Source organism: Oncorhynchus masou, chromosome 25, assembly GCF_036934945.1.
Source record: "Oncorhynchus masou masou isolate Uvic2021 chromosome 25, UVic_Omas_1.1, whole genome shotgun sequence".
Classification (NCBI taxonomy): domain Eukaryota; kingdom Metazoa; phylum Chordata; class Actinopteri; order Salmoniformes; family Salmonidae; genus Oncorhynchus; species Oncorhynchus masou.
In genome coordinates, this window is record NC_088236.1 from 23,036,313 (window position 1) to 23,063,161 (window position 26,849).

A 26,849-nucleotide genomic window follows, 5' to 3' on the forward strand; every position below is an offset into this window, starting at 1 on the left:
AACACTGACCAAAACTGTCGTTCCTAACCAGTCACGCTTGCATTACCAAAACATACATAGAGCAACTAATTTAAATGCTCTATCAACTAACTTAAATGATTACATTTACATAAACTGTCAAACGTAGCTAATAGTGAAAGGAGAAATCTGAAAAATATCCATAACCTTCACTCAGGGTTTGTATCGGCCAATCATAGTGTATGTTGCTCGACGGTTACGATTACGTCTATGTTTTGTTAGGGTGCACGCGATTTACGCCTGGGATATTCTGGAACCATCAACGGGGTGAGGGCAGTTCACATTCGTGTAATGAAATTGACCTGAAAGTCACGGTCTAGCCTTCCCGCAAGATAAATCAAATGCACACACTACTACGAAGGGTTTGTTTTGTTGTAATGGTAGTCAACCGAATGAATAGATCTTAAGCAGCAAGTGGAATAGTGAGTACTTTTCTCAATGCAATGTTAGCTAGGTAGCCAGGCAGACGAATGATAAAATATTCTTACTTATTTTGTAATGTGTCACAAAACAGACCGGTAGCAAAGTGTTGTCACTTGCCTGTTTTGTCGTTGTTCGTGTGACATCTAGCTAAGGTTAGCTAGCTAGCGCAAGACTGCTGCATCTAGCTAGCTAACGTGATAGTTTGCTAAGTAACTGCAATCTATGCTCGTTCAAAGTTGCTGACTATAAAGCTAGCTAGCTGGCTATAATATGCATTTTGTTGTCCTGGTTATCATACATCTTATTTTTGTTCACCATTGCTATAGCTAGCTAACTAACGTTAGATCTCTAATAATTGTAACGAATGTTGTTTGCTGGTAGCTGTTAAAGGGGGCTAGAAACTAGAAAGGAGAACTCACCAACAAGCTGTCTGCTCTGCTCCTCTATGTCACTTCATAAAAAATACCCTTTTATTAGTTGAATCAGATGTGTTGTTGTAGTGCTGGTTTGGAACAAACGCCTGCACACTTTAGTTATGTGGTCACCAGGTACTGACCTATTTTGTAATGTCATTTAAGAATCAGCTGATGGCTCACATTTTTTTCCCCCTAATCATTTAGCCTAACCTAACCACTTCTCTATCAGGCTACAGTAAGGTGTGAGGACACACAAGGGTTTGTCAACGGTATTGCTGTCCTGTATTGAGTAGGTATTTCAATCCAGATAAGGCTACCACTTGGATAAGGTAAGGGGCTTGGTACAGCTGTGGCTATCTGTACAGTCCTGTAGGATTTTTGTGGTTTGTCTCCTTTGTAAATTGAACCTAGGCCATGCTATAGTGTAGGGTAGTCAAGACCACCCTTCTCCTTTACTCACTTGACTATCATTTATTCTAGCCCTTGCCAACATGTCCAAGCATTGAAAGTTACTGTTCCCAGTGTGAGAGAGCGTCCCCAACCACTAACACCCCCATGTGTATCATCATCTTCAAGTTTGACCCTCGACCTGCATCCAAAAATGCCTACAGGTAAGGCCTCTCCTCCCTCTGTGTACCTTTACCACACTTTTCATATAGACTAGTCTGGACAGCTCTCATTTTATGTCAACTGGAGGCCTATATTCAGATGATGGTTTAAAAAGATGCACACTTCCAGATGAGCAAATCTGAATCTTAAAGGAATCAAAGCATCATTGAGTTTGACGCAGGGGACATTCTTCTCATCTTCTGATACATACTGAACAAAAATATAAACTTAACATGTAAAGTGTTGGTCCCATGTTTCATGAACTAAAATAAAGCTTCCCAGAATTTTCTTACACCCAAAAAGCTTATTTCTCTCAAATTGCACAAATGTGTTTACATTCCTGTTAGTGAGCATTTCTCCTTTGCCAAGATAATCCATCCACCTGACAAGTGTGGCATATCAAGAAGCTGATAAAACAGCATAATTATTACACATGTGCACCTTGTGCTGGGGACAATAAAAGACCACTCTAAAATGTGCAGTTTTGTCACACAACACAATGCCACAGATTTCTCAAGTTTTGAGGGAGAGTGCAATTGGCATGCTGTCTGCAGGAATGTCCAACAGAGCTGTTGCCAGATAATGTTAATTTCTCTAAGTCACCTCCAACGTTGTTCGAGAGAATTTGGCAGTACAATCGGCCTCAAAACCGCAGATCACATGTATGGCATTGTGTGGGCGAACGGTTTGCTGATGTCAACAGAGTGCCCCATGGTGGGGTTATGGTATGGGTAGGCACAAGCTATGGACAACGAACACAATTACATTTTATTGATGGGAATTTAAATGCACAGAAATACAGTGATGAGACCCATTTTTTTTTTTTTTATATAAAAAAAGGGTTTTGTTATCTGTGACCAACAGATGCATATCAAAATTCCCAGTCATGTGAATTCCAAACATTAGGGCACAATTAATTTGTTTCAATTGACTGATTTCCTCATATGAACTCTAACTTGTTGTGTTTTACATTTTTGTTCAGTATAATTGTGAATAAAAAATTCCCTTTGTCCTTCAAAGATGCGTTAGGCTAGTGCTGAAGTGTAGCAACTCTAATCTAATTAAGCACCCAAAGCAGTGATAAGAACCTGAGGTAACCTGTGGTGCTGTCTCTCACTGGAAGTATGGAAAGCTAGGCAGTATTCAAACTGAATTGCTCCGTTTCACTTACCGATTTCAATGAAACTGAACATTTGAGTTTGGTTCCAGGCTAATTCAAAGCCTCCCAAACAAAGCACAGTGAAACACCATGTACCATCCACTAACCTTTCCTACAGTCACTGCTGGTTTCTCTCAGTGAAGGTCCTTTGTGGGCAGACGCCAGTGGTAGAGGAGCAGTCAATGCAATTTAAAGCCCTGCTTGTAATAATCCCCTGGGCTCTGTGGAGCTCTCTCTCTCTACCTGGCCAGGATCTATCTCTGCCTTTGCCTCTGGGAGATTACACTAGCCTAAGGCGATCAGTGGATGTGTGTGGGCAATGACTCACTCTGGACCCATGGGATATGTGTAACCTGTAGGCCTAGCGAGCATCCTCACTGTGGTTGAATTTAATGCATGTAGGCCTACATTATCAGTGAGCGGAATGGCAAAATAACTGCAAGAATGTTAAGTTAATCTCTTGTGTAAGTGGTTTTTCACCATACACCCAATTCCGCCAACATCCCTGCCTGCCAACGATGTTGTGTTCTGAATGCCCATTTATTGCCTCACCGTCAAATTATTAGTACTTTCCTTTGCAATACAGAATGAATGGAATGTATCTTGTCAAAATATTAGCCTTCCCAGTGATCTTGTCTCAAACATAGTATTTATTTTGTAAGGAATAAGTGACAAATTATAGAATTCTCTAAAATGGCGCACTCTCCGCATAGCTGGGCCCTGTTAATTGTCTTGTTTCTCTCCTAGTGATTCCCACAGTCTCCAATAAAGCATGGATGCTCTGCTATCTCTCCTATGTAAAATCATTAGTGTTTGCTTTGTTTCCGGGCCAGTGTCATCGACTCTTGGGGAACAAGTGTCACTGCAACCAGCTTTTGCATCATGAGTCTTTGATGTACAGAGTTTGACACAATTAGGTCAATTTGCTTTATTTGTTCTTTAAGAAATCCACCTGCCTCTGAACAAGGTTAATGGGATTGGTAACCGCTGGCAAGATACAATTATTGCGGAGGTCATCATAGTTCAGTGGCCTAATCTCTCTTCTGTAACTGTGCACCACGAATACATTTCTCTCAGTGGAACTATTTAATCCTCATCATTTGACCTGTGACACCGGCATGACAACCAATACTTCTCAGGTAGTTGGCTTCGAAAAGGGACGTGGGTGAAAAAACAAACATGCGTGTTCTGTGTGTCTAATTGATAATGAGCGATGATGAGTAATGGCGATGCACCAAATGTTTTATTTATTTTTTATTGCACAGTTATTTAACCAGGTAGGCCAGTTGAGAACAAGTTCTCATTTACAACTGTGACCTGGCCAAGATAAAGCAAAGCAGTGTGACACAAACAACAACACAGAGTTACACATGGAAAAAACAAACATACAGTCAATAATGCATATCATTATCTGGGAACAGTGTGTACCAGCAGAATTTTGAACAGAGGATGCAATTATAAATTGTAGACTACATGGAATATTCTAGGTTGACCATTTTACCTGACTGTTTGTGCAACTGAATATTGCTGTTAGGCCTATCTCAGGTTACATACGGTTACAACTATATGTTATATTATAGGCCCACACATTTTGTATGTACAAATTGAGCCCACATGTCTCGTAGAGCCAGCACAAGAAGTTCGTGTGGATAGAAATGACCTACAGTTTTTAACGGCCCCGGCAACATTCAATATAAGCTACTTCTACAAACTACAGAATGTTTACTTTGATACCAGGTTTAGTGTCACTACTGTAAACCAAAACAATATCACAGCATGGACATTTTTTTTGTCAAAATGTTTCATGTTTTCGCTCTTATTCACACTTTTTAATAGAACATCCAATTTTGTTGTTCACAACTATGCTTAAACCACATAAGGAGATCACTTTTGAGGTCTGGGAAAAATCTAAGTAATTTAGATTTTTGTTGTTGTGTGTAGTTACCCTTTAGTTCAAGAGTGCGTACAAACTCAAATCACTCACAAAGGGCCCACAGGTCCCACTGTGCAATTCCACTTCTCGCCCAAATCCACATCTATGGCAGCTTCTGCTGCCTCAGCACACTAATATAGGGCAGCAAAAAGGGGAGGGAAAAACCCCACAATCGTGTGTGTGTGTGTGTGTGTGTGTGTGTGTGTGTGTGTGTGTGTACAAGGCTAGCGGGTGATTCATGGGACAATAGCTGAACAGTAATGTGAAGTCACTAAGTCATGCACTGTTGCCTTGCTAAATAAGTGACAGTTGTGCAGTGGTAGTAAAAAGTCACCAAAAATGAATGTCAAATGCAGCATTAGCAACAACAGTGATTAAGTCTGTTAGTGTGGTGAGTGGCACATTAAGTCCCATTTGTAATTGGATAACTACTGAAAATGCCAGTGAGTTGTAGTTGTGCTAGCTCAACATAGGCCTAGGTTTCACTTAAAGCACTCGACTGCACTAGGTTATTTAATTTCACGTTTTGGATTGTTTATATTCCTTTCTCCTATGTGTGCTGTGTGACACCCCCCCCCCCCAATCTTTCGTATCTTTCTCTCTACTGGAGATGTTCTGGTTGAAGGCTTGCTGGCAGGTTCCACCACCTCGACAGAAACAGGGAGACTGCAGCATAGCCAGGGGATTAATACAGCTGATGTCACTGGCATCGGGAATCAATTCAAGGCTATACGCCAATTCATGCTCTTAATGAGCTACTGTTGGTCCAGTCTCTGGACCTAGTCTCTACTGCCAGATACTTTTAAGGGTCACACACAGCACACCAAATATGGATCTCACGTTCGTCTACCGATTGTTCAGTGCACTGTTGACTGCTGACATTTTTGTGCAATTCTACATGTTTTCACTTGGTTCGTAAGTACCCTTGGCAGGCAAAGGCTATTGGTGTGTTCGAGCCCTTATTCTGTATCCAGCCATCCACTGCACTGGATCAATCTAATACAGCATCTCCCGCTGGCCTTAGCCTCATCCCGCTGGCCGTAGCCTCAGCCTCTTGCTCACATGGTCCTTTTAGACCTCTGAAGGTAGAGACTTTTTGTCGCTGATGCATTATGGATTTGATGTGACGTTTGCAGTGGTGTGGGGCCTGGAAAATCCCATCTCTTAGTGATCCATGTACACTGCAGCAGTCCAAGGTGGGTGAAGAAAGTCAGCAGGGGTTGTAATGTTATTGCGGTAAGGTAATCGAGGTAGATGGAGAGGTATGGCCTGCATCCCAAATGACACTATATTCCCTATGTAATGCACTACTTCTGACCATAGTCTTATGTGCCCTGGTCTAAAGTAGTGCACTATGTAGGGAATAAGGTTCCATTTGGGACGCATCCATGGTGTTGGATAGTGACAGCACAGCAGCTTTCTTCTGCTGCTGCAGCTGATGGGGAACTGGGGTGCGGAACTTTACTGTGTCCTAAGGGGGGGGAATAGTGCACACCCAGACAATCAGGAAACATGCAACCTCAGTCAGGAGCTCAGTTAGGTCTGCTACACGGCACGGCACGGCATTTCTCTCACACTTATTCACTCGTGTGCAGAATGCAGCCTGGCAAAAGAGCACACAGGCTGCTTCCCAAATGGAACCCTATTCCCTTCATAATGCATCACTTTTATATGGGCCTTATATGGGCTTTTATATGGGCCTTGGTCAAAAGTAGTGCACTATATAGGAAATATGGGTGTCATTAGGGCCACAAGACACACAGTCCCAGGGCTCAGTCTCTTCGATTAAGGACATGAGACCTGGAGAATATCAATATATCAAGATGGATAACACCACAAGGTTATTGTATTAAAGAACATTACCTTAAGTGGTCTACCATGGTCTCCCTCGTAACTCTTTCTTTCTCTTTTCACCTCAGGCTAATTTTGGCTGCAAACAGAGATGAGTTTTACAACAGGCCAACCAAAGCTGCAGACTTTTGGGTGAGCAACAGCGAAATCCTCAGCGGTAAGTATCTGCACTTGATGTTGCCGTGACAGAAAAACATTGGTGACAGATATCGTTCTGGAGAGGACCCCTCTGTTTCCCCTTTTCTCTCTCTCTTTTAGTAAGGCAGGGCAGGATGGATATAGGTCTATAACAGTTTGGGTCTAGAGTGTCTCCCCCTTTGAAGAGGGGGATGACCTCAGCAGCTATCTTTGTGGATCTCAGATGATACGGAAGAGAGTTTGAACAGGCTAGTAATAGGGGTTGCAACATTTTGGTGGATAATTTCAGAAAGAGAGGTTCCAGATTGTCTTGCACAGCTGATATTAGTTATCCAGATTTTGCAGCTCTTTCAGAACATCAACTGTCTGGATTTGAGTGAAGGAGAAGCGGTTGGGCAAGTTACTGCAGGAGGTGCTGAGCTGTTTGTTGGGGTAGGCAGGTGAAAAGCTTGGCCAGCCGTAGAAAAATGCTTATTGAAATGATCTATTATCGTAGATTTATCGGTGGTGACAGTGTTTCCTAGCCTCAGTGCAGTGGGCAGTTGGGAGGAGTAAAGTCTGGGATTACTCCAGCTCCCTTTCAACCTATCCCCAGGGGCGTCAGGCCATGGCTGGGTTTCTCTATAGCAGAGAACCTCTCCTCTGTTCCCTGGCTGTCTCAGTGGACCCATATTGATCATGTGGAAGTGTAGACTTGCACTACATGTGTAGTGTAATGTGGACACCTGCTCGTCGAACGTCTAATTCTGAAATCATGGGCAATAATATGGAGTTGGTCCCCTTTGCTTCTATAACAGCCTCCACTCTTCTGTGTCGGCTTTCCACTAGATGTTGGAACATTGCTGCGGGGACTTGCTTCCATTCAGCCACAAGCATTAGTGAGGTCGGGCACTGATGTTGGGCAATTAGGCCTGGCTCGCAGTCTGCGTTCCAATTCATCCCAAATGTGTTCGATGGGGTTGAGATCAGGGCTCTTTGCAGGCCAGTCAAGTTCTTCCACGCCGATCTCGACAAACCATTTCTCTATGGACCTCGCTTTGTGCAGAGGGGATTGTCATGCTGAAACAGAAAAGGGCCTTCCCCACAAAGTTGGAAGCACAGAATCGTCTAGTATGTCATTGTATGATGAAGTGCTAAGATTTCCCTTCACTAGAACTAAGGGGCCTAGCCCAAACCATGAAAAACAACCCCAGACCATTATTCCTTCTCCAAGAAACTTTACAGTTGGCACTATGCTTTGTGGCAGGTAATGTTTTCCTAGCATCTGCTAAAACCAGATTTGTCCGTCAGATTGCCAGATGGAGAAAAGTGATTCATCACTCCAGAGAACGAGTTTTCCAGAGTCCAACGAGCTTTACATCTTTCCAGCCGATGCTTGACATGGCACATGGTGATCTTAGGCTTGTGTGTGGCTGCTCGGCCATGGAAACCCATTTCATGAAGCTCCCAATAAACAGTTATTGTGCTGACGTTGCTTCCAGAGGCAGTTTTGAACTCGGCAGAGAGTATTGCAACCGATGACAGACTATTTTTACACACTTCAGCACTCGGTGGTCCCGTTCTGCAAGCTTGTGTGGCCTACCACTTTGTGGCTGAGCCGTTGTTGCTCCTAGACATTTCAATTTCACAATAACAGCACTTACATTTGACAGGGCCAGCTCTAGCAGGGCAGACCTGAGTTGTTGGAAAGGTATCATCCTATGATGGTGCCACGTTGAAAGTCACTGAGCTCTTCAGTAAGTTCATTGTTTGCCAATGTTTGTCTATGGAGATTGCATGGTTGTGTGCTCGGTTTTATACACCTGTCAGCAATGGGTGTGGCTGAAATAGCCGAATCCACAAATTGTAATGGTTGTCCACATACTTTTGTATCATCCTGCCTCTGCACATGCTTCCCTTAGTTACCTTCTCTCTCATAGAAACACACATCTCAGTGTGAGAGAAGTGATTTGTAGTCGTAAGTAACATTTTAGGTCAAGATTAACAGCCTGTGTCGTATGGCTCTTTGCCTCTCTCTGAGTTTATTCAAGTTCTTGTACAGTGCAATTCAAGGTCAAAACGGCAAGAGTCTAGCAAATCACACCGGCTGTAGTAAGACAATCCATATTTCTCTTAACGCTGTACTGATTGACTTATTCCCTGTGTAAGGGTATCACCACAATCCACGTCCAGACAAATAGAATGTATGAGTAATCTATTCAGCGTTTTCAGAGTTCCGTGCTCTACATTCTAATGATCAGCCAGGCTCCAATGATAATGAATGCAAGGCAGAGGCCTCTGTCTGTCTTTCTTTCTGTCTGCTTATCAGAAACTCACTCCTCAGCCTGAACTTGATTTTAAATTCAATTAAGTACAAAATCACCTCTGGTTTGAATGCTGTTTTTTTTGGCGCTCCATATTTCTGATATTTATTTTTTTGTAACTCGGAGAGAAGTCAAACTAAGCAATCAGTGATGGCTTAGAGGAGGGTGAAACATTTGTCCTTGATTTGCTTCTTCTAGAATTAATACATGATTTATAAGCAAACTATAATCACTTCATTTGAGTCTTGCAGCATTATTGTCAGCAGTACGTGATCGCCATTATTGATTCACAGTGCATTCAGAAAGTATTCCCTTTTTCCATCCCTTTTTCTACATTTTGTTAAGTTACAGACTTATGGTAAAATCGATTAAACTTACACATAATATTACATAATGACAAAGCGAAAACATTTAATTTTTTATAAATGTATAAAAAAATCAACTGAAATAAAGTATTCAGATCCTTTGCTATGAGACTTGAAGTTGCGCTCAGGTGCATCCTGTTTCCATTGATCATCCTTGAGATGTTTCTACAACATGATTGGAGTCTACCTGTGGTAAATTCAATTGATTGGGCATGACTTGAATAGGCACACACCGGTCTATATAAGGTCCCACAGTTGACAGTGCATGTCAGAGCAAAAACCAAGCCATGAGGTAAAAGGAATTGTCCGAAGAGATCCGAGACAGGATTGTGTCAAGGCACAGATCTGGAGAAGGGTATGAAAATATTTCTGCTGTATTGAAGGTCCCCAATAACACAGTGGTCTCCATCATTCTTGAATGGAAGAAGTTTGGAACCATCAAACCCTGCCCGGCCAAACTGAGCAATCGGGGGGGAAAAGGGCCTTAGTCAGGATGATGACCAAGAACCCGATGGTTACTCTGACAGAGCTCTAGAGTTCATCTGTGGAGATGGTTGTCCTTCTTGAAAGTTCTCCCATCTTCACAGCACTCCACCAATCAGGCCTTAGTGGTAGAGTGGCCAGAGGGAAGCCACTCCTCAGTAAAAGACACATGACAGCCCACTTGGAGTTTGCCAAAAGGCACCAAAAAACTCTCAGTCCATGAAAACCAAGATTCTCTGGTCTGATGAGACCAAGATTGAACCCTTTGGTCTGAATGCCAAGCGTCACGTCTGCAGGAAACCAGGCACCATCCCTACGGTGAAGCATGGTGGTGGCAGCATCATGTTGTGGGGATGTTTTTCAGCAGCAGGGACTGGAAGACTAGTTAGGATCAAGGAAAGATGAATGGAGCAAAGTACAGAGCTCCTTGACGAAAACCTGCTCAGGGCCTCAGACTGGGGCGAAGGTTTACCTTCCAACAGGACAACAACCCTAAGAACACATCCAAGACAACGCAGGAGTGGTTCTGGGACAAGTCACTGAATGTCCTTGAGTGACCCATCCAGGGCCCGGACTTGAATACGATCGAACATCTCTGGAGAGAGCTGAAAATAGCTGTGCAGCGTTGCTCCCCATTCAACCTGATAGAGCTTGAGAGGATCTGCAGAGAAGAATGTGAGAAACTCCCCAAATACACGTGTGCCAAGCTTGTAGCGTCATACCCAAGAAGACTCCAGGCTGTATCTGCTGCCAAAGGTGCTTCAACAAAGTACTGAGTAAAAGGTGTGAATACTTCTTTAAATGTGATATTTCAAAAAAACTGTTTTTGCTTTGTCATTATGGGATAATGTGTGTAGATTGGTGAGGGGGGAAAAACGGTTATCCGTTTTAGAATAAGGCTGTAACATAACAAAATGTGGGAAAAGTCTGAATATTTTCCGAATGCTCTGTAGCATTCAATCTCACTAGTCAGTTACACCTGTTCTATTTTCAGTCACGGAGGTGTTAAAATGTGAAGAAGGTTCATGTGGGAGTTATGTGATGATGTGGAGTGTGATGTGTGTTGTCAGGGCTAGACCTGGAGGAGGGGAAGGAAGGCGGGTCATGGCTGGGGATCAACAAGAGGGGCAAGCTGGCCGCACTGACCAATTACCTGGAGGGAAGGCCCAATCCAGACGCACAAGGAAGAGGCGAGGACCAATCAGGAAGAAAATAATATCCACTGAACAGTTGGATATGTGCATGCATCATTAACAGACAGTCGTGTTTTAATATTTCATTCCTAATAAAGGCTTTGTTCCTAGAAAACCGCCGCTAACGTGAAACTGGTATGGTCAACTGCCTTTTTTAAAGATTCATTCACTAGCATTAGCACCACAATAAGTGAAAAGTAGTGTCTGTGTGTTCTCCAGTAGACAGCTGTCCTCACTGCAGATGCTCAGCCCCCTTATAGAGACACCTCTCTGTGTAATAGCAGCTTTCTAATTTGTTTATTTTCTTTAAGGCCAGATGTCAGGTGTTTTCCTGACACTTAACCGATGTAGTGCAGTTCTCCCCTCTTCGGTAGCAGCCTGTCCTTACAACAAATCAAATAAACGTTTATTGGTTGAGTACACCGTTTGGCAGATGTTGTAGTGGGTGCAGTGAAATGCTTATGTTACTAGCTCCTAACAATGTAGTAAAATGTTAAACAAGTACACAAATAATATATATATTTTTTTGAAGTACAGTTAAAAACAAGAACGTCTGGGCGACTCCAATTAACAGCCCATATAGCACTGTATCAGTAATCCAAATGCAATCTATAAGTATCTACACAAGATATTCTAAAAAGACATGTACAGCAGTAGATATAATCGGAGTGAGCTAAGTCAAGAATCCAGTATATATTACATTTGCGGTGTGTATAAACAGTGTAACTATGTAATTACAGATACAGTAGCAGAGATATTAGAATGAGCTATGTTGGGAATACAGTATTTAAATACTCAGTGTGATACAGGAAGTGTCCAGTGGTTCAATGTCTCTGTGACATGGGACTGCAGCATTGTGACAATGAGGTGTGTGAGTTAGTGTGCATCACCGAATAGACGGCTAGTGATGGCTAGCCGCAATGCCACTAGAGATCTTGGTTTGAGTCCAGCCTCTGTCGCAGCCGGCTGTGACTGGGAAACCCATGGGGCAGCGCACAATTGGCCCAGTGTCGTCCGGGTTGGGAGAGGGTTTGGCCGGCAAGGATGTCCTTGTCCCATCGCTCACCGGCGACTCCTGTGGTGCCCGGGCGCAGTGCACGCTGACACGGTCGCCAGGTGCACAGTGTTTCCTCCGACACATTGGTGCAGCTGGCTTCTGAGTTAAGTGGGCATTGTGTCAAGAAGCTGTGGCTTAGTTGGGTTGTGTTTCGGAGGACGCACGACTCTCAACCTTCACCTCTCCCGAGTCCATACTGGAGTTGCAGCGATGAGACAAGACTGTAACTACCAATTGGATACCACAAAATTGGGGAGAAAAGGGTTAAGACACTAATAAAACTGTCTGATGGCCTGGTAATAGAAGCAGTTTTTTTGTCTCTCGGTCTTGGCACTGATGCACCTGTACCAACTCCGTAAATAGACAGTAGCCGAGTAAAGTCGATGGCTCGGGTGACTGAGGTCCTTACTGATCTTCTTGGACTTCCTTTAACACCGAGTGCTGTAGATGTCATAGAGAACAGGCAGCATGCCCCTGGTGATGTGTTAGGCTGACCGCACCACAGTGCTAAATAACATGGAAACAGATCTCCGATGTCACCCAGTCCAAGACCTATGTTACATATTTTACCTCAAATGTCCTCCTTGTAACTGCATCACATTTAGCTTAATAACCAGTGTTGTGTAGATTCATTTGGATGGTATGACTAAATCTGTGTGTTGCTACAAAACCAACTAGGCAGCCTACTGATAAGTCTGCTCTTGCTATGTGTAGTGGTACTGGGCTTGCCTTACTGGTCTGCAACCTCTCTGAATGTGTGAAAAGTAAGAATAATGTTGATTCTTTGTGTTGAAGGGTTCTTGGTGTCTAACTTCCTGACGGATCATAGCCAGGACAGCTATTCCTACCTGAAGAGGGTGTCATCTGAGAGACATCTCTACAACGGCTTCAACCTCCTCACAGCTGAGTTCAAGTGAGTCAAGGGTTTGTGCAGACTGATCAAAACTCGAGAACATGGGATGGGTTGATTCATATTTCCGCTGAGGTTTGGCCATACCAATCAATGCCCACTTCCTTATAGGACTGATTGACAATGCTGTCTCTATTATTTCATTTCCTAAGGTATAGCCAAGACATGCAATTCGACCTCTAGCCCAAGGCACATAGTTCTCAGAGGATTTTCCACCTAGCCTGTCAGACGTTAACGTGTAGCTATTTCTAAACTGCTTATACCTGTCTATTCCTTTCCAAACCTCCATGACGTGTCTAGGGCTAGGAGTGGATTTGACACTGGGTATAATAAGTATCTGTACATGTGTCCTCTCTGAATAAAAGGCATAAGCTATAGCCACCCACTCTCTCACACACACACACACACACACACACACAGAACATTTATCAATCTCCCTATCTTCACACAGTGGCGGCAGGGTAGCCTAGTGGTTAGAGCATTGGACTAGTAACCGAAAGGTTGCAAGTTCAAACCCCCGAGCTGACAAGGTACAAATCTGTCGTTCTGCCCCTGAACAGGCAGTTAACCCACTGTTCCTAGGCCGTCATTGAAAATAAGAATTTGTTCTTAACTGACTTGCCTAGTTAAATAGAGGTTAAAAAAAAAAAAAAAAAAAACACACAGAAGAAACCTTGAGCTGAAGGGACCATCATTAGAATTCTGAGAGAACACATGTTCATTTTTTTCTTTACCAGCCTGACTTATGAGGGTGAGTCAAAATCTCTGAGATTTTTTGGAAAAGGGAACCCAGACAAAGCTACTTTTAACAAACTTTGTCCCCTCCCTTTCTGTTTTCTCTCACTCTCTGCAGCAGACAGGCGTGATTTAATTTGATGGACTTGTGTCGTAGACTAGAGAAAAACCTAACTGGAACCTGCTGAAACTAAGACAGCTGTCATGAATGGGGATTTATAGACATGCCATTGGCATGGCAACAGGGTTCTAGGTCTCATTTTGGAGGTCAGGGGGATTAGGAACAACTTTTCCCACTTCCTGCTGGGGGATGCAGAGTTCTCCCTGTAGACAAGGGGTCCTGCGTCATATATCCTGCTCACATGGCCGAGGGCAGGAACGGCAAGGAATGAGAGCAACTCTCCCCTTTAATCCCCCTCCTCCGTTGTTTTAAGATATTTTTCTTTTCTCTCCATCGAAAGCTTCTCTCCATTCTCTAAATGCATTGCGCTTATTATAGCAGGTAGATCTCAGCAGGTCGTGTTTTGTGGTGTTGTAACAGCAAAGCTATTCAGGAATGCAAATTACCTCATTAAGACCAGGAGTTACGGTGCTTTCGGGAAGTATTCAGACCCCTTGACTTTCTCCATTTTGTTAGATTACAGCCTTATTCTAAATGTATTCAATTGTTTTTTTCCCCCTCATCAATCTATACACAATACCCCATAATAACAAAGCAAAAAAAAGTTAAACCCAAAATAACTGAAATAACACATTTACATAATTATTCAGACCCTTTACTCAGTACTTTTTTGAAACACCTTTGGCAGTGATTACAGCCTCAAGTCTTCTTGGGTATTTGGCACACCTGTATTTGGGGTGTTTCTCCCATTCTCAGGTTGAATGGGGAGCGTTGCAGCTATTTTCAAGTCTCTCCAGAGATGTTAGATCGGTTTTCAAGTCCGGGCTCTGGCTGGGCCACTCAAGGACATTCAGAGACTTGTCCCGAAGCCACTCGTGTGTTGTCTTGGCTGTGTCCTTAGGGTCATTGTCCTGTTGGAAGGTTAACCTTTGCCCCAGTCTGAGGTCCTGAATGCTCTGGAGCAGGTTCTCATCAATGATCTCTCTCTGTGCTCTGTTCATCTTTGCCTCGATCCAGACTAGTCTCACAGTCCCTGCCGCTGAAAACATCAGAGACTTGTCCCGAAGCCACTCCTGCGTTGTCTTGGCTGTGTCCTTAGGGTCATTGTCCTGTGTTGCCACCACCATGCTTCACCGTAGGGATGGTGCCTGGTTTCCTCCAGGTGTGATGCTTGGCATTCAGGCCAAAGAGTTCAATCTTCGTTTCATCAGACCAGAGAATCTTGTTTCGCATGGTCTGAGAGTCTTTAGGTGCTTTTGGCAAACTCCAAGATGGTGGTCATGTGCCTTTTACGTAGGAGTGGCTTCCCTCTGGTCACTCTACCACTAAGGCCTGATTGGTGGAGTGCTGCAGAGATGGTTGTCCTTCTGGAAGGTTTCTCCTATCTCCACAGAGGAACTCTAGAGCTCTGTCAGAGGGACCATCAGGTTCTTGGTCACCTCCCTGACCAAGGCCCTTCACCCCTGATTGCTCAGTTTGGCTGGGTGGACAATTCTAGGAAGAGTCTCTTGGTGATTCCAAACTTCTTCAATTTAAAAATGAATGAAGATGAAGGCCACTGTGTTCTTGGGGAGCTTTAATGCTACAGACATTTTTTGGTACCCTTCTCCAGATCTGTGCCTTGACACAATCCTGTCTCGGAGCTCTATGGACAATTCCTTTTACCTCATGGCTTGGTTTTTGCTCTGACATGTACTGTCAACTGTGGGACCTTTATATAGACCGGTGTGTGCCTATTCAAGTCATGTCCAATCAATTAAATTTACCACAGGTGGAATCCAGTCAAGTTGTAGAAACATCTCAAGGATGATCAATGGAAACGGGATGCAACTGAGCTCAATTTCAAGTCTCATAGCAAAGGGTCTGAATACTTAAGTATATAAGGTTTTTCTGTTTTTTAATTTTTAATAAATTTGCTAAAACCTGTCATTATGGCGTATTGTGTGTAGATTCCTGAGGATTTTTTTATTGAATCCATTTTAGAATAAGGTTGTAATGTAACAATGTGGAAAAAGTCAAGGGGTCTGAATACTTTCCAAAGGCACTTTGTCCATGTTTGGCTGCTTCCCCTGCGGTAAGAGACTTAACGAAAGGAGACATCACTGCCACTATAAATGTACATGCACGACAGATTTTGTACCTTGTCAGCTCGGGGATTTGAACTTGCAACCTTCCGTTTACTAGTCCAACGCTCTAACCACTAGGCTACACTGACACCCCAAAATGAGATGTCAGCTGAGAGAGAGCAACAAGAAATATGTGTTTATTTGATGATGTATGCTCTGGGTCTGAATCACTCCATCCCTCTGTCTGCCTGGGCCTATGGAGCCTCCTGTAGACTCACAACTAGATGTATAGATGCTGACAGATGGGACACCGCGGTACGCAACACCATAATAAAACAGACAAGGGATGGCAGCTGCTGTGACTGTCATGTATTTGTTTGTAGACCTTTTTAATAAAGGCTCATTATAGAGCTATTAGTTTCCCCCCTCTGCACAGTGAAACAGCAGTGATGTGTGTTGGTTAGAGACAACCCATAGAAAATACTGTCTGTCTCTGGCTGCTCTTTTCCTGAAATGATAGTCTTGTCTCTTGGACACAGAGGAGGCCCTGTATTACAATCAGTGAATGTCTACTCCATCCTTAGCCAATGACGTGACGATTTATGATTTGGGGGTGAATGGCGATGTGGGACAAGATGTGTGGCGGCCATTTTAAACATCATCTCTATTTCTTCCTGTTGTATAATGTTTATACAACAGGAACGGGGATGCACTAATAGGAAAGGCATATACTTGTATATTTATCACCCAACTGAATAAAAATGTTAATCTCTCAACTTCAAATCTGTATTGGCATGATTTATATTACGCCTTCCCTTAATTATGTTGCTTGTAAAAAACAATATTGCCTTGATTAATAATCCATAGCTCCGTCGATGGATTTGCATTCTTTCAATTCAGTTGATGACTTTGCATGCATTTGTTTCCTCTCTGACTGAGCCTTGGCGGAACTAAAGATGTATATTTCAAGTGTATCATCTCTCAACTTTTTGTTTCTCAAATGCCCTCAATTTAATGTTGTTAGCACTGACCCTGAAGAAGGCACATTGATGCCGAAACGTTGGTGTTTTGTTTTTACCCAAAACTGTGAGGTTATATTTATGGAGTGTGCGACTCTTTGTTTTTATAGCTCTGACAGCTAAGCAGCCGTCATATTTATTCATTCCAGACTGTGGTGGTAGAAGATTATCCCTTTATTCAGGAGGAAAGACTCTGTCAGACTATTAACTGTCATCTCATGACATCCCACAATGCAATTCCAGCGTTCCTGAGCCTTCCTAATACCCAGCCGAATTCAGCATACATTTAAAGTATACATTCTCCCACACGTTTTAGAAATTGGGTTGTTAGTGTGGTCTGAAACTGGTGTAGTTTTTGGCTGTTTTTTTGTTTTTCCTTTAAGAAGGAAAACAGCAGTAGATCAGATTAGTAGATTAACAGCATTTCTCGTATGGTTTCCGTGGTGTATGGTCCATTTAATTTTGATGAGTAACAGTTATACATATTCTCTTAGTCTCGCCCAAAGGCAGTATCCTATCCTCAGCTAAAGCAAAAACAAATGAGTTACTTAGCTGAGCTCTGCATCTAGAGCATGGAATGGCTCTTCAGTGCCCATGTGTCAAACCAGATGCCTTAAAATAAGTTAATTTTGGCTCTGAAATATTTGGGACCATGTTTGGAAATCGGCAGTGTTCAAAAAGCATCTGCTCTGCATCCCTTCACCTTTCAGCTACTTTGTCTAATTTAACAAGATGTTGTAATGGTATTCTGATTATATACAGGCAATTTGAGTTGACCTGGGAGATTCCATTAAGTTTTAAAGACCCCGGTTCTTTCCTTAACACAGCTGAAGTTGACTGACTTTTCTTTGTTCACAGAGGAACTAGGTATGGCTGTTCACAGAGTAACTAGGACGTGACGATCAGATCAGATGTTGCTATGAGTGTCTTGCTGGGATTAGAGCTGATGTCTTTCTGTTGGGAGTAGAGCTGCTGGCTAAACAGTCAGCTGTTTAGCCCTGTGGCTCAACTTGCATCATGAAATGCATAAAACTGCATCAGAGAAATAGTTTACCCTTGGACTTGCCTAGATACCTCCCACCCCCGACCCCACTGATGGTTATAAATGCCCATTCAACCAATGTCAAAACATCAGCAAGCTCGGCACAGCAGCAAGGAGCAAAATAAGGCACTACTTAAAACACTTCAGAATAATGGACTGCATTCAATTTAAATACATATACTATCCATTATGGGGATTATCATTCTGGCCTGCTTGATCTTCAAAGTGCTGTTTCTAAAGCTTCACAGAGAACTTTCTCTTCCCGTTGGTTTGTTCACGCTGCCCAGTGCTAGCTGCCACTTCCCATGGTTTCCTCATCTCAACTCAAATCTCCATGCAGCAGAAATGATGAGGTTTTGATATCCACACACTCTGGCAAGAATATCAGAAATACTTCTTTCCATTGTGCTTTTGGGTGAGACTATTGAGCTTCAACCTCAATGTGTCCAACCAGTATGTGAGTGTTTGTCTGGGTTGGGACTGAGAGTAATCTTCACAAATATATCCTTCTCTCCCCAGCCCAATGAGCCCAAAGCACCATTTGGCCACCTCTCTGTAGGTTTGCTGTTGTATATACATATCAAGAGAGGGGTTATTTGTGAAGAAGATTATCAAAACCGAGTCGTCAACAGGCAGTGAAGCTGCAAATATTGTACCCATGGAAGGAAGCTACAAGACGATAATATGCAACAAAGTAACAAAATGGTTTCTATCATTACTGTAGTTACCAGCAGTTACATTGCCAAAAGTTTTTGTATCATTTTGGTTTAGCTTTCATCAGCTAGACTTTGATATTGTTTGATTTGAAGATGGTGTAATGTTAAAATGGCTTTCATCATTTTCCCACAAGCCATTTTACTAGCACACTGACTTACTGGCCTTTTTAAAATGCCTCTGCCCTAGGACATTTACACCAGGTGAGAAATGGTAACACAAACAGATACCCTTTGCAAAGGAGCAAGGTCTACTCTATTCCCAGCTTAATTGCTTATTGCGGCATAAACAAATTTACAAGCTCGGACAGGCAAATTACCTTCTAATTAATTGGAAGGGATAAGCATTTAGCAGACAGCGGAACCCCTCATGTCAGACATTTAATTTTGTCAGTCCCTTTGTCCGTGGCTATTTATAGATGTTATTATCAAACAAGTCTCAATCTCATGCCGGGAGAGTAATCTTCTCTCTTATATAGCTCTTTAGAAGAAGCGCAACTCGGGGATGGAAACAGAAAACAGTTAAGACTTTGATGTATTTAACTTTTGACCCTGGCCACTGACTCCACAGATCAGAGCCATAGCAGGTATCTAGATTTGTTCTAGTCTGGAGGTTAAATATTGATGTAGTGTTGCACCAGTCTACACATTTGACTCATGATGCTACTGATGGCTGTCAAAAACAACTGACAAGGCAATGAATTCACTTTCAACACTTGTTTTGGTTGTGATTCATTCATTTTCCTGTACTGCAGTTGAAAAGACCTTCATGTCAGAGAGCGTTCCAAATAGAAGTAGGATCTCTTTTTCAGCCAGTGCAGGAGAGACGTAAACAGACTCGAGGTCTAGTTAGACTGGAGGACGATTTGCAATGGCCTACTGTTTAATTTATTTTTGTATTTTTTAAAATCAGCTCATCAGATTGCCATCTATTGCTACAATTTACCATTGTCTAGTTTTTATTTGACATTTCAAATTCCTTTACAAATGCAGTGGCTCCATTAATCGCTGCTAAGCAAAGCTGAGCAGGAAATAATAGCAAATTGTATAAAGGATGACCCTCACAATTAAATGGAACTTTAATCGGTCACCAACTTGCATGTGTAATTTCCTCTCATGGTGTCCAATGCAGGGCCAAAGAAGACACTATGTGTTACTATGGAAACAGAGGCAACACTGAACCCATCCATCTAAATCCAGGTCTGCATTTCTTTCATGTGGAATTGCTTTTGCATTAGTGTGCGTGCGTACGTGCGTGCGTGTGTGTATAATTAAACATTATTATATCATTGAACCATACAAGCATGCAGGATTTTGACTATGAGCCTATGCCTCTGTATTTTTATTTATTTCACCTTTATTTAACCAGGTAGGCTAGTTGAGAACAGGTTCTCATTTGCAACTGCGACCTGGCCAAGATAAAGCATAGCAGTGTGAACAGAAAACACAGAGTTACACATGGAGTAAACAATTAACAAGTCAATAACACAGTAGAAAAAAAGAGCCTATATACATTGTGTGCAAAAGGCATGCGGAGGTAGGCGAATAATTACAATTTTGCAGATTGACACTGGAGTGATAAATGATCAGATGGTCATGTACAGGTAGAGATATTGGTGTGCAAAAGAGCAGAAAAGTAAATAAATAAAAACAGTATGGGGATGAGGTAGGTAAAAATGGATGGGCTATTTACCAATAGACTATGTACAGCTGCAGCGATCGGTTAGCTGCTCAGATAGCAGATGTTTGAAGTTGGTGAGGGAGATAAAAGTCTCCAACTTCAGCGATTTTTGCAATTCGTTCCAGTCACAGGCAGCAGAGAACTGGAACGAAAGGCGGCCAAATGAGGTGTTGGCTTTAGGGATGATCAGTGAGCTACACCTGCTGGAGCGCGTGCTACGGGTGGGTGTTGCCATCGTGACCAGTGAACTGAGATAAGGCGGAGCTTTACCTAGCATGGACTTGTAGATGACCTGGAGCCAGTGGGTCTGGCGACGAATATGTAGCGAGGGCCAGCCGACTAGAGCATACAGGTCGCAGTGGTGGGTGGTATAAGGTGCTTTAGTAACAAAACGGATGGCACTGTGATAAACTGCATCCAGTTTGCTGAGTAGAGTGTTGGAAGCTATTTTGTAGATGACATCGCCGAAGTCGAGGATCGGTAGGATAGTCAGTTTTACTGGGGTAAGTTTGGCGGCGTGAGTGAAGGAGGCTTTGTTGCGGAATAGAAAGCCAACTCTAGATTTGATTTATGTGAGTGCATGTTTTGGGGGATAACATGCACGTTTTGTAGGAATCTCTGTTCTCTAGCAATGCTGTGTGTCTGCTCCAGCAGGAATCTATGGTTTGAGTAACTCCCTGTTGGAGACCCCATGGAGGAAGCTGCAGCATGGGAAGAGACTGTTCACCAGTGTAGTGAACCAACCCTTGCCCTGTGAGGTTCTGGTCCAGGACCTGCTCAACGTCCTCAACAACGAGGAGCTGTGAGTTTACCAGACACTCGCTATCAATAATACAGTTAATGTAACACAGTAAATTCTTCATCAATACATGCACACTCAAAACACTACACATGAAGACACACACCTGCACAATGTGCAGTTCAGTTTACATTTTGAAGCAGTCAATGTGACATGGCATAATCTACATTAAAACATATACCTACAGTACCAGTCAAAAGTTAGGTGTCCAATCTATTCAAGGGTTTTTCTTTATTTTGACTGTTTTCTACATTGTAGAATAATAGTGAAGACGTCAAAACTATGAAATGACACATTTGGAATCATGTCGTAACCAAAAAAGTGTTCAACAAATCAAAATATATTTGAGATTCTTCAAAGTAGCCACCCTTTGCCTTGATGACAGCTTTGCGCACTCTTGGCATTCTCTCAACCAGCTTCATGAGGTAGTCACCTGGAATGCATTTGAATTAACAGGTGTGTCTTGTTAAACGTTCATTTGTGGAATTTCTTTCCTTCTTAATGCATTTGAGCCGATCAGTTGTGCTGTGACAAGGTAGGGGTGGTACCTTGGGCTCCCGAGTAGTGCAACGGCCTAAGGCACCTGCATCTCAGTGCTAGAGGCGTCACTACAGACCCTGGTTTGATTCCAGGCTGTATCACAATTGGACCAGCGTTGTTAGGGTTTGGCCGGGGTAGGCCGTCATTGTAAATATGAATTTGTTCTTAACTGACTTGCCTAGATAAATAAACATTCAATAAAAAATAAAAAAATACAGAAGATGCCTCCCGGGTGGCGCATTGGTTAAGGGCGCTGTACTGCAGCGCCAGCTGTGCCACCAGAGACTCTGGGTTCGCGCCCAGGCTCTGTCGTAACCACCCGCGACCGGGAGGTCCGTGGGGCAACACACAATTGGCCTAGCGTTGTCCGGGTTAGGGAGGGTTTGGCCGGTAGGGAAATCCTTGTCTCATCACGCACCGGAGACTCCTGTGGCGGGCTGCACGCAGTGCGCGTTAACCAAGGTTGCCAGGTGCACTGTGTTTCCTCTGACACATTGGCGTGGCTGGCTTCCGGGTTGGATGGCACTGTGTTAAGAAGCAGTGCGACTTGGTTGGGTGTATCGGAGGATGCATGACTTTCAACCTTCGTCTCTCCCGAGCCCGTACGGGAGTTGTAGAGATGAGACAAGATAGTAGCTACTAAACAATTGGATACCACGAAAAAGGGGTCAAATTAAAAAATATATAAAAAATACAGAAGATAGCCCTATTTGGTAAAAGACCAAGTCCATATTATTGCTAGAATAGCTCAAATAATAGCTCAAATAAGCAAAGAGAAAATACTTTAAGATATTTTGAAACCTTTAAACTTTCAAAGTTTCTTTAGTGCAGTCGCAAAAAGCATCAAGCGCTGATGAAACTGGCTCTCGAGAGGACCACCACAGGAAAGGAAGACAGAGTTACCTCTGATGCAGAGGATAAGTTCATTAGAGTTACCAGCCTCAGATTTCAACCCAAATAAATGCTTCATAGAGTTCAAGTAACAGACACATCTCAACATCAACTGTTCAGAGGAGACAGAGTGAATCAGACCTTCATGGTCAAATTGCTGCAAAGAAACCCCTACTAAAAGACACTAATAAGAAGAGACTTGACTTGGGCCAAGAAACACAAGCAATGGACATTAGACCGGTGGAAATCTGTCCTTTGGTCTGATGAGTCCAAATGTGAGATTTTTGGTTCCAACCGCCGTGTCTTTGTGAGACGCAGAGAAGGTGAACAGATGACCTCTGCATGTGTGGTTCCCACCGTAAAGCATGGAGGAGGAGGTGTGATGGTGTGGGGGTGCTTTGCTGGTGACACTGTCTGTGATTTATTTAGAATTCAAGGCACACTCAACCAGCTTGGCTGGTTTTTTGCAGCGATACGCCATCCCATCTGGTTTGTGCTTAGTGGGACTATCATTTGTTTTTCAACAGGACAATGACCCAAAACACTCCTCCAGGCTGTGTAAGGGCTATTTGACCAAGAAGGAGAGTGATGGAGAGCTGCATCAGATTACCTGGCCTCCACAATCCCCCGACCTCAAACCAATTAAGATGGTTTGGGGTGAGTTGGACCGCAGTGTGAAGGAAAAGCAACCAACAAGTGCTCAGCTTATGTGGCAACTCGTTCAAGACTGTTGGAAAAGCATTCCAGGTGAAGCTGGTTGAGAGAATGCCAAGAGTGTGCAAAGCTGTCATGAAGGCAAAGGGTGGCTACTTTGAAGAATCACATATATAAAATATATTTAGATTTGTTTAACACTTTTTGGGGGGTTACTACATGATTCCATATGTGTTATTTCATAGTTTTGATGTCTTCACTATTATTCTACAATGTAAAAATAAAGAAAAACCCTTGAATGAGTATGTGTCCAAACCTTTGACTGTCACTCGTAAGATATTTGGGAGTAACTTACAAGGACATGTAAATGTGTCTGAGGGTAACACTTCTGCATATTTATTAAGGCTATAAATATGCTTACTCGTTGTTGGTTTGCAAGTACCACAGGTGGACATTCAACATGGCTACATGGGGATCAACTTGACTACTTGACTAAGAGAACAAATACAGTGGGGCAAAAAAGTATTTAGTCAGCCACCAATTGTGCAAGTTCTCCCACTTAAAAAGATGAGAGGCCTGTAATTTTCATCATAGGTACACTTCAACTATGACAGACAAAATGAGGGGAAAAAATCCAGAAAATCACATTGTAGGATTTTTAATGAATTTATTAGCAAATTATGGTGGAAAATAAGTATTTGGTCAATAACAAAAGTTTCTCAATACTTTGTTATATACCCTTTGTTGGCAATGACAGAGGTCAAACATTTTCTGTAAGTCTTCACAAGGTTTTCACACACTGTTGCTGGTATTTTGGATTTTTATTTTTTATTTTGTCTGTCATAGTTGAAGTGTACCTATGATGAAAATTACAGGCACAATTGGTGGCTGACTAAATACTTTTTTGCCCCACTGTAGTTCTGCACACATTACATGAATTTGCAATTAGGAAAATAGTACACTGCTGTTGTTGGAATCTTGCGCTTTTATGTTGAATTAATTGCAAAACTTTTAATCAGTTAACTTTTGCTCTCCACAGACTACGCCTACCTTACTCTCTTATAGGTTTATCAGTTCCACAATGTGTACTATGTAGTGCTGAAATGTATGTCCTATTATATAAGTAGTTTTTGAAACTTTCAGTTCAGGAGAAACGTTCTGTTCTGTTTTTCTCCATGCACCTGGTAACACTGAAGTTGGGCTAAATAGTTGTACTTTTTTCCAATTGGTTCCAATCCAAAACTCTTAAGTCATGAGGTTTGAGGGAGAAGTTGAGAACCGTGTCTTTTCTGAAGTTCAGCCCCTTTCTGTTCCAAATCTCTGACAGTCTGAGGAGGATTGAGTGAGAACGGTTTCTGTTGTTATTCTTTAGGAACACTCCTGACCCGGCTCAGGAGAGCCAGGGTGAAGGTTACAGCAGCCCCATGCTGCGGGTCCTGTCCTCCGTGTGTGTTCGATCCCCGCATTATGGCACAAGGTCAGAGTCCTCCCAGTCCATGACACCAATTAACTAGGCCAGACTCCTAGAGATACAATATAATACCAGAATGTCCAACCTAGTGTTCATATTTAATTCTGTGCTCCCAGTCCCACCAATTGGCTCTCCCATTTGTCATGCTGTGCCTGCCATCAGAGGTAGGGCTGTGCTTGTGGGGTTTAAAAGCAGGGACATACTCATAGGGCACTGAGGTAAATTAAAACAATTGGTTCTTATTTGACAAATCCATGGTCGTCTTCATTAGTGCGCACCCTAGCAAACGGCAGACGTTTTGCAACAAATTATTTTCTTATTGGACAAATCCAGTTAGTACCTTTCTGTTTCAGTCCGTTTAGCTCTGTTGCTGCATAATAATTACGTACCATACATCATAAGCTCCTAGTGCATATAATCTCCTCTATAACCAGCATGCCCCTGGCCTCCAGTCTAGTGTGATAATGAAAGGTGATTAGGGAGCTCTTCCCCAGCATTACAATATGCGTTTTCCCCGTATTTAACATGCATACGCCCCTAATCTTGTTTCACCCCTCTATTTATCTGATGTTTTGTGTATTTCTGCCTTTTTCAGGACCAATACCATTATCCTCATAGACTCGTCAGGGAACGTGACCTTCACAGAGCGCACCATGCTCAACTGTGACATCAGCCAATGGAGCACAAGCTCTTTCCAGTTCAAACTCAAGGACTGAAGATGGCTTTATGGGAATTACACTGTGCCATCCTGCATCCCTCCTCCTATCCATCCTCCCACAGCAAGTTCTGGCTACATGGAAGTGGAATGAACATTTTGTCCTTTTTCCATTTAAAATGGTGGTGGGAGAGCTTCAAATTATGGCACTTGTTTGGAAAGAGTTTGATTTGCATTTGTCAAGTAATTGCCTTTGGGAAATATATTTTAGCTTGGCTTAGACATATGAATGTGGGAATTTATCAAATCATATATTATGGGTGTTATCTAATCTTAAATTATATCAAAGAACTTGCTATTGTCATAAATATTTTAAATTGTGTGCTTAAAAAGTGGTTTTATTACCAAAGATTTGTAATTTAACAAACTAAAAGACATTTTTTACATTTCACATTGCATCTATTTACTCAGCACTCGATTGCTGAGAAAGACGGGAACTAAAAGGTTGAAAAGTAATTTCTGGCTTCGTGCCTCAGACTGCCATCTTCTAGGTGAGTTGGTTTTTATCTCAAGAGTGTAAAATGGCAACACTCATAGAAGCAGCAGCAGCCATCACCTATCTGTATAAAAAGCTGTACAAATAATGACAGGTTTGATTTTCTAAATGTTAACAGCCTGCCTTGTACTATAATAATTATCATTGCACTGGATTTTGACTTTGTGACCCAGGTTTGCTAGTTACAAGTAAAACACAGAGGAAAAGACTTGAAATGTTTTTTTTCTAAATGGTAAGCAGTGTTTTTCTTTTTATATTTTCTGCCTTGTTCCACATACTGCATAGAAGAACAGGTTGCCTTGCTGTGAAATAACTGAAAGGATTAATTTTGTCACTCACACCTTCAGTGTTCTGTGGTTCTTACCCACTTTTTCTCTATGTATAACAGTCCGTTACTCTCACAAATTGTAATGACCGTTTCAAGTTTTGTGTGTTGATGTGTACCATCGAGGATCCCAGTGGTTTTTTGTAACTGACCTCAGGTATCCATAGAAGTATAGAAACCCCTGTTTACCATGTCACTGTTTTCTTGATATCTTTTGTGAATAAAGTACTTTTTCATCTGTATTATAAACTCAGTCTATATTGCAAATGTATAGTATTCTTTCAAGAATATCTAATCAGCCAGTTTTATTAGACAATCACAAGCTTATTAAAGCTTGTCAGGTTCCTGAGGGCGCAGCGGTCAAAGACACTGTACCTCAGTGCAAGAGCTGTCACTGCAGTCCCTGGTTCAAATCCAGGCTGCATCACATCCGGCTGTGATTGGAAGTCCCATAGGGTGGCACACAATTAGCCCGGGGTTGGCTGTCATTGTAAATAAGAATTTGTTCTTATCTGAATTGCCTAGTTAAATAAAGGTACAAAATAATAATATATACATTAAAAAAGCAATGTTGGTGTCTGGTTGGTAGCTGAATAAGCTGTGGTCATTGCAATTATGTTTATATACTGAACAAAAATATAAACACACATGCAACTATTTCATAGCTTTTACAGTGCCTTCGGAAAGTATTCAGACCCCTTGACTTTTTCCATATTTTATTAT

The 26,849-nt window shown here is 42.4% G+C and overlaps 1 protein-coding gene across 6 annotated transcripts; it reads left to right on the top strand.

Moving 5' to 3' along the window:
• The first annotated feature begins 224 nt into the window (after positions 1 to 224).
• On the top strand, positions 225 to 26,368 carry LOC135513922 (transport and Golgi organization 2 homolog). 6 transcript variants are annotated; one of them, XM_064936951.1, is made up of 9 exons: positions 225 to 285; positions 1,338 to 1,468; positions 6,478 to 6,566; positions 10,769 to 10,888; positions 12,744 to 12,861; positions 19,687 to 19,754; positions 20,887 to 21,037; positions 24,492 to 24,596; positions 25,186 to 26,368. In XM_064936951.1, exons 2-9 carry the CDS (start codon positions 1,413 to 1,415, stop codon positions 25,304 to 25,306), a joined length of 828 nt encoding a protein of 275 aa, XP_064793023.1. In that variant the 5' UTR covers positions 225 to 285; positions 1,338 to 1,412; the 3' UTR covers positions 25,307 to 26,368. The 6 variants fall into 6 exon arrangements, with proteins under 6 accessions (XP_064793023.1, XP_064793022.1, XP_064793021.1 ...); XM_064936950.1 differs by lacking the exon at positions 225 to 285 and adding an exon at positions 292 to 1,186; XM_064936949.1 differs by lacking the exon at positions 225 to 285 and adding an exon at positions 292 to 440 and having other exon boundaries at positions 1,087 to 1,468.
• Positions 26,369 to 26,849: the final 481 nt, after the last annotated feature.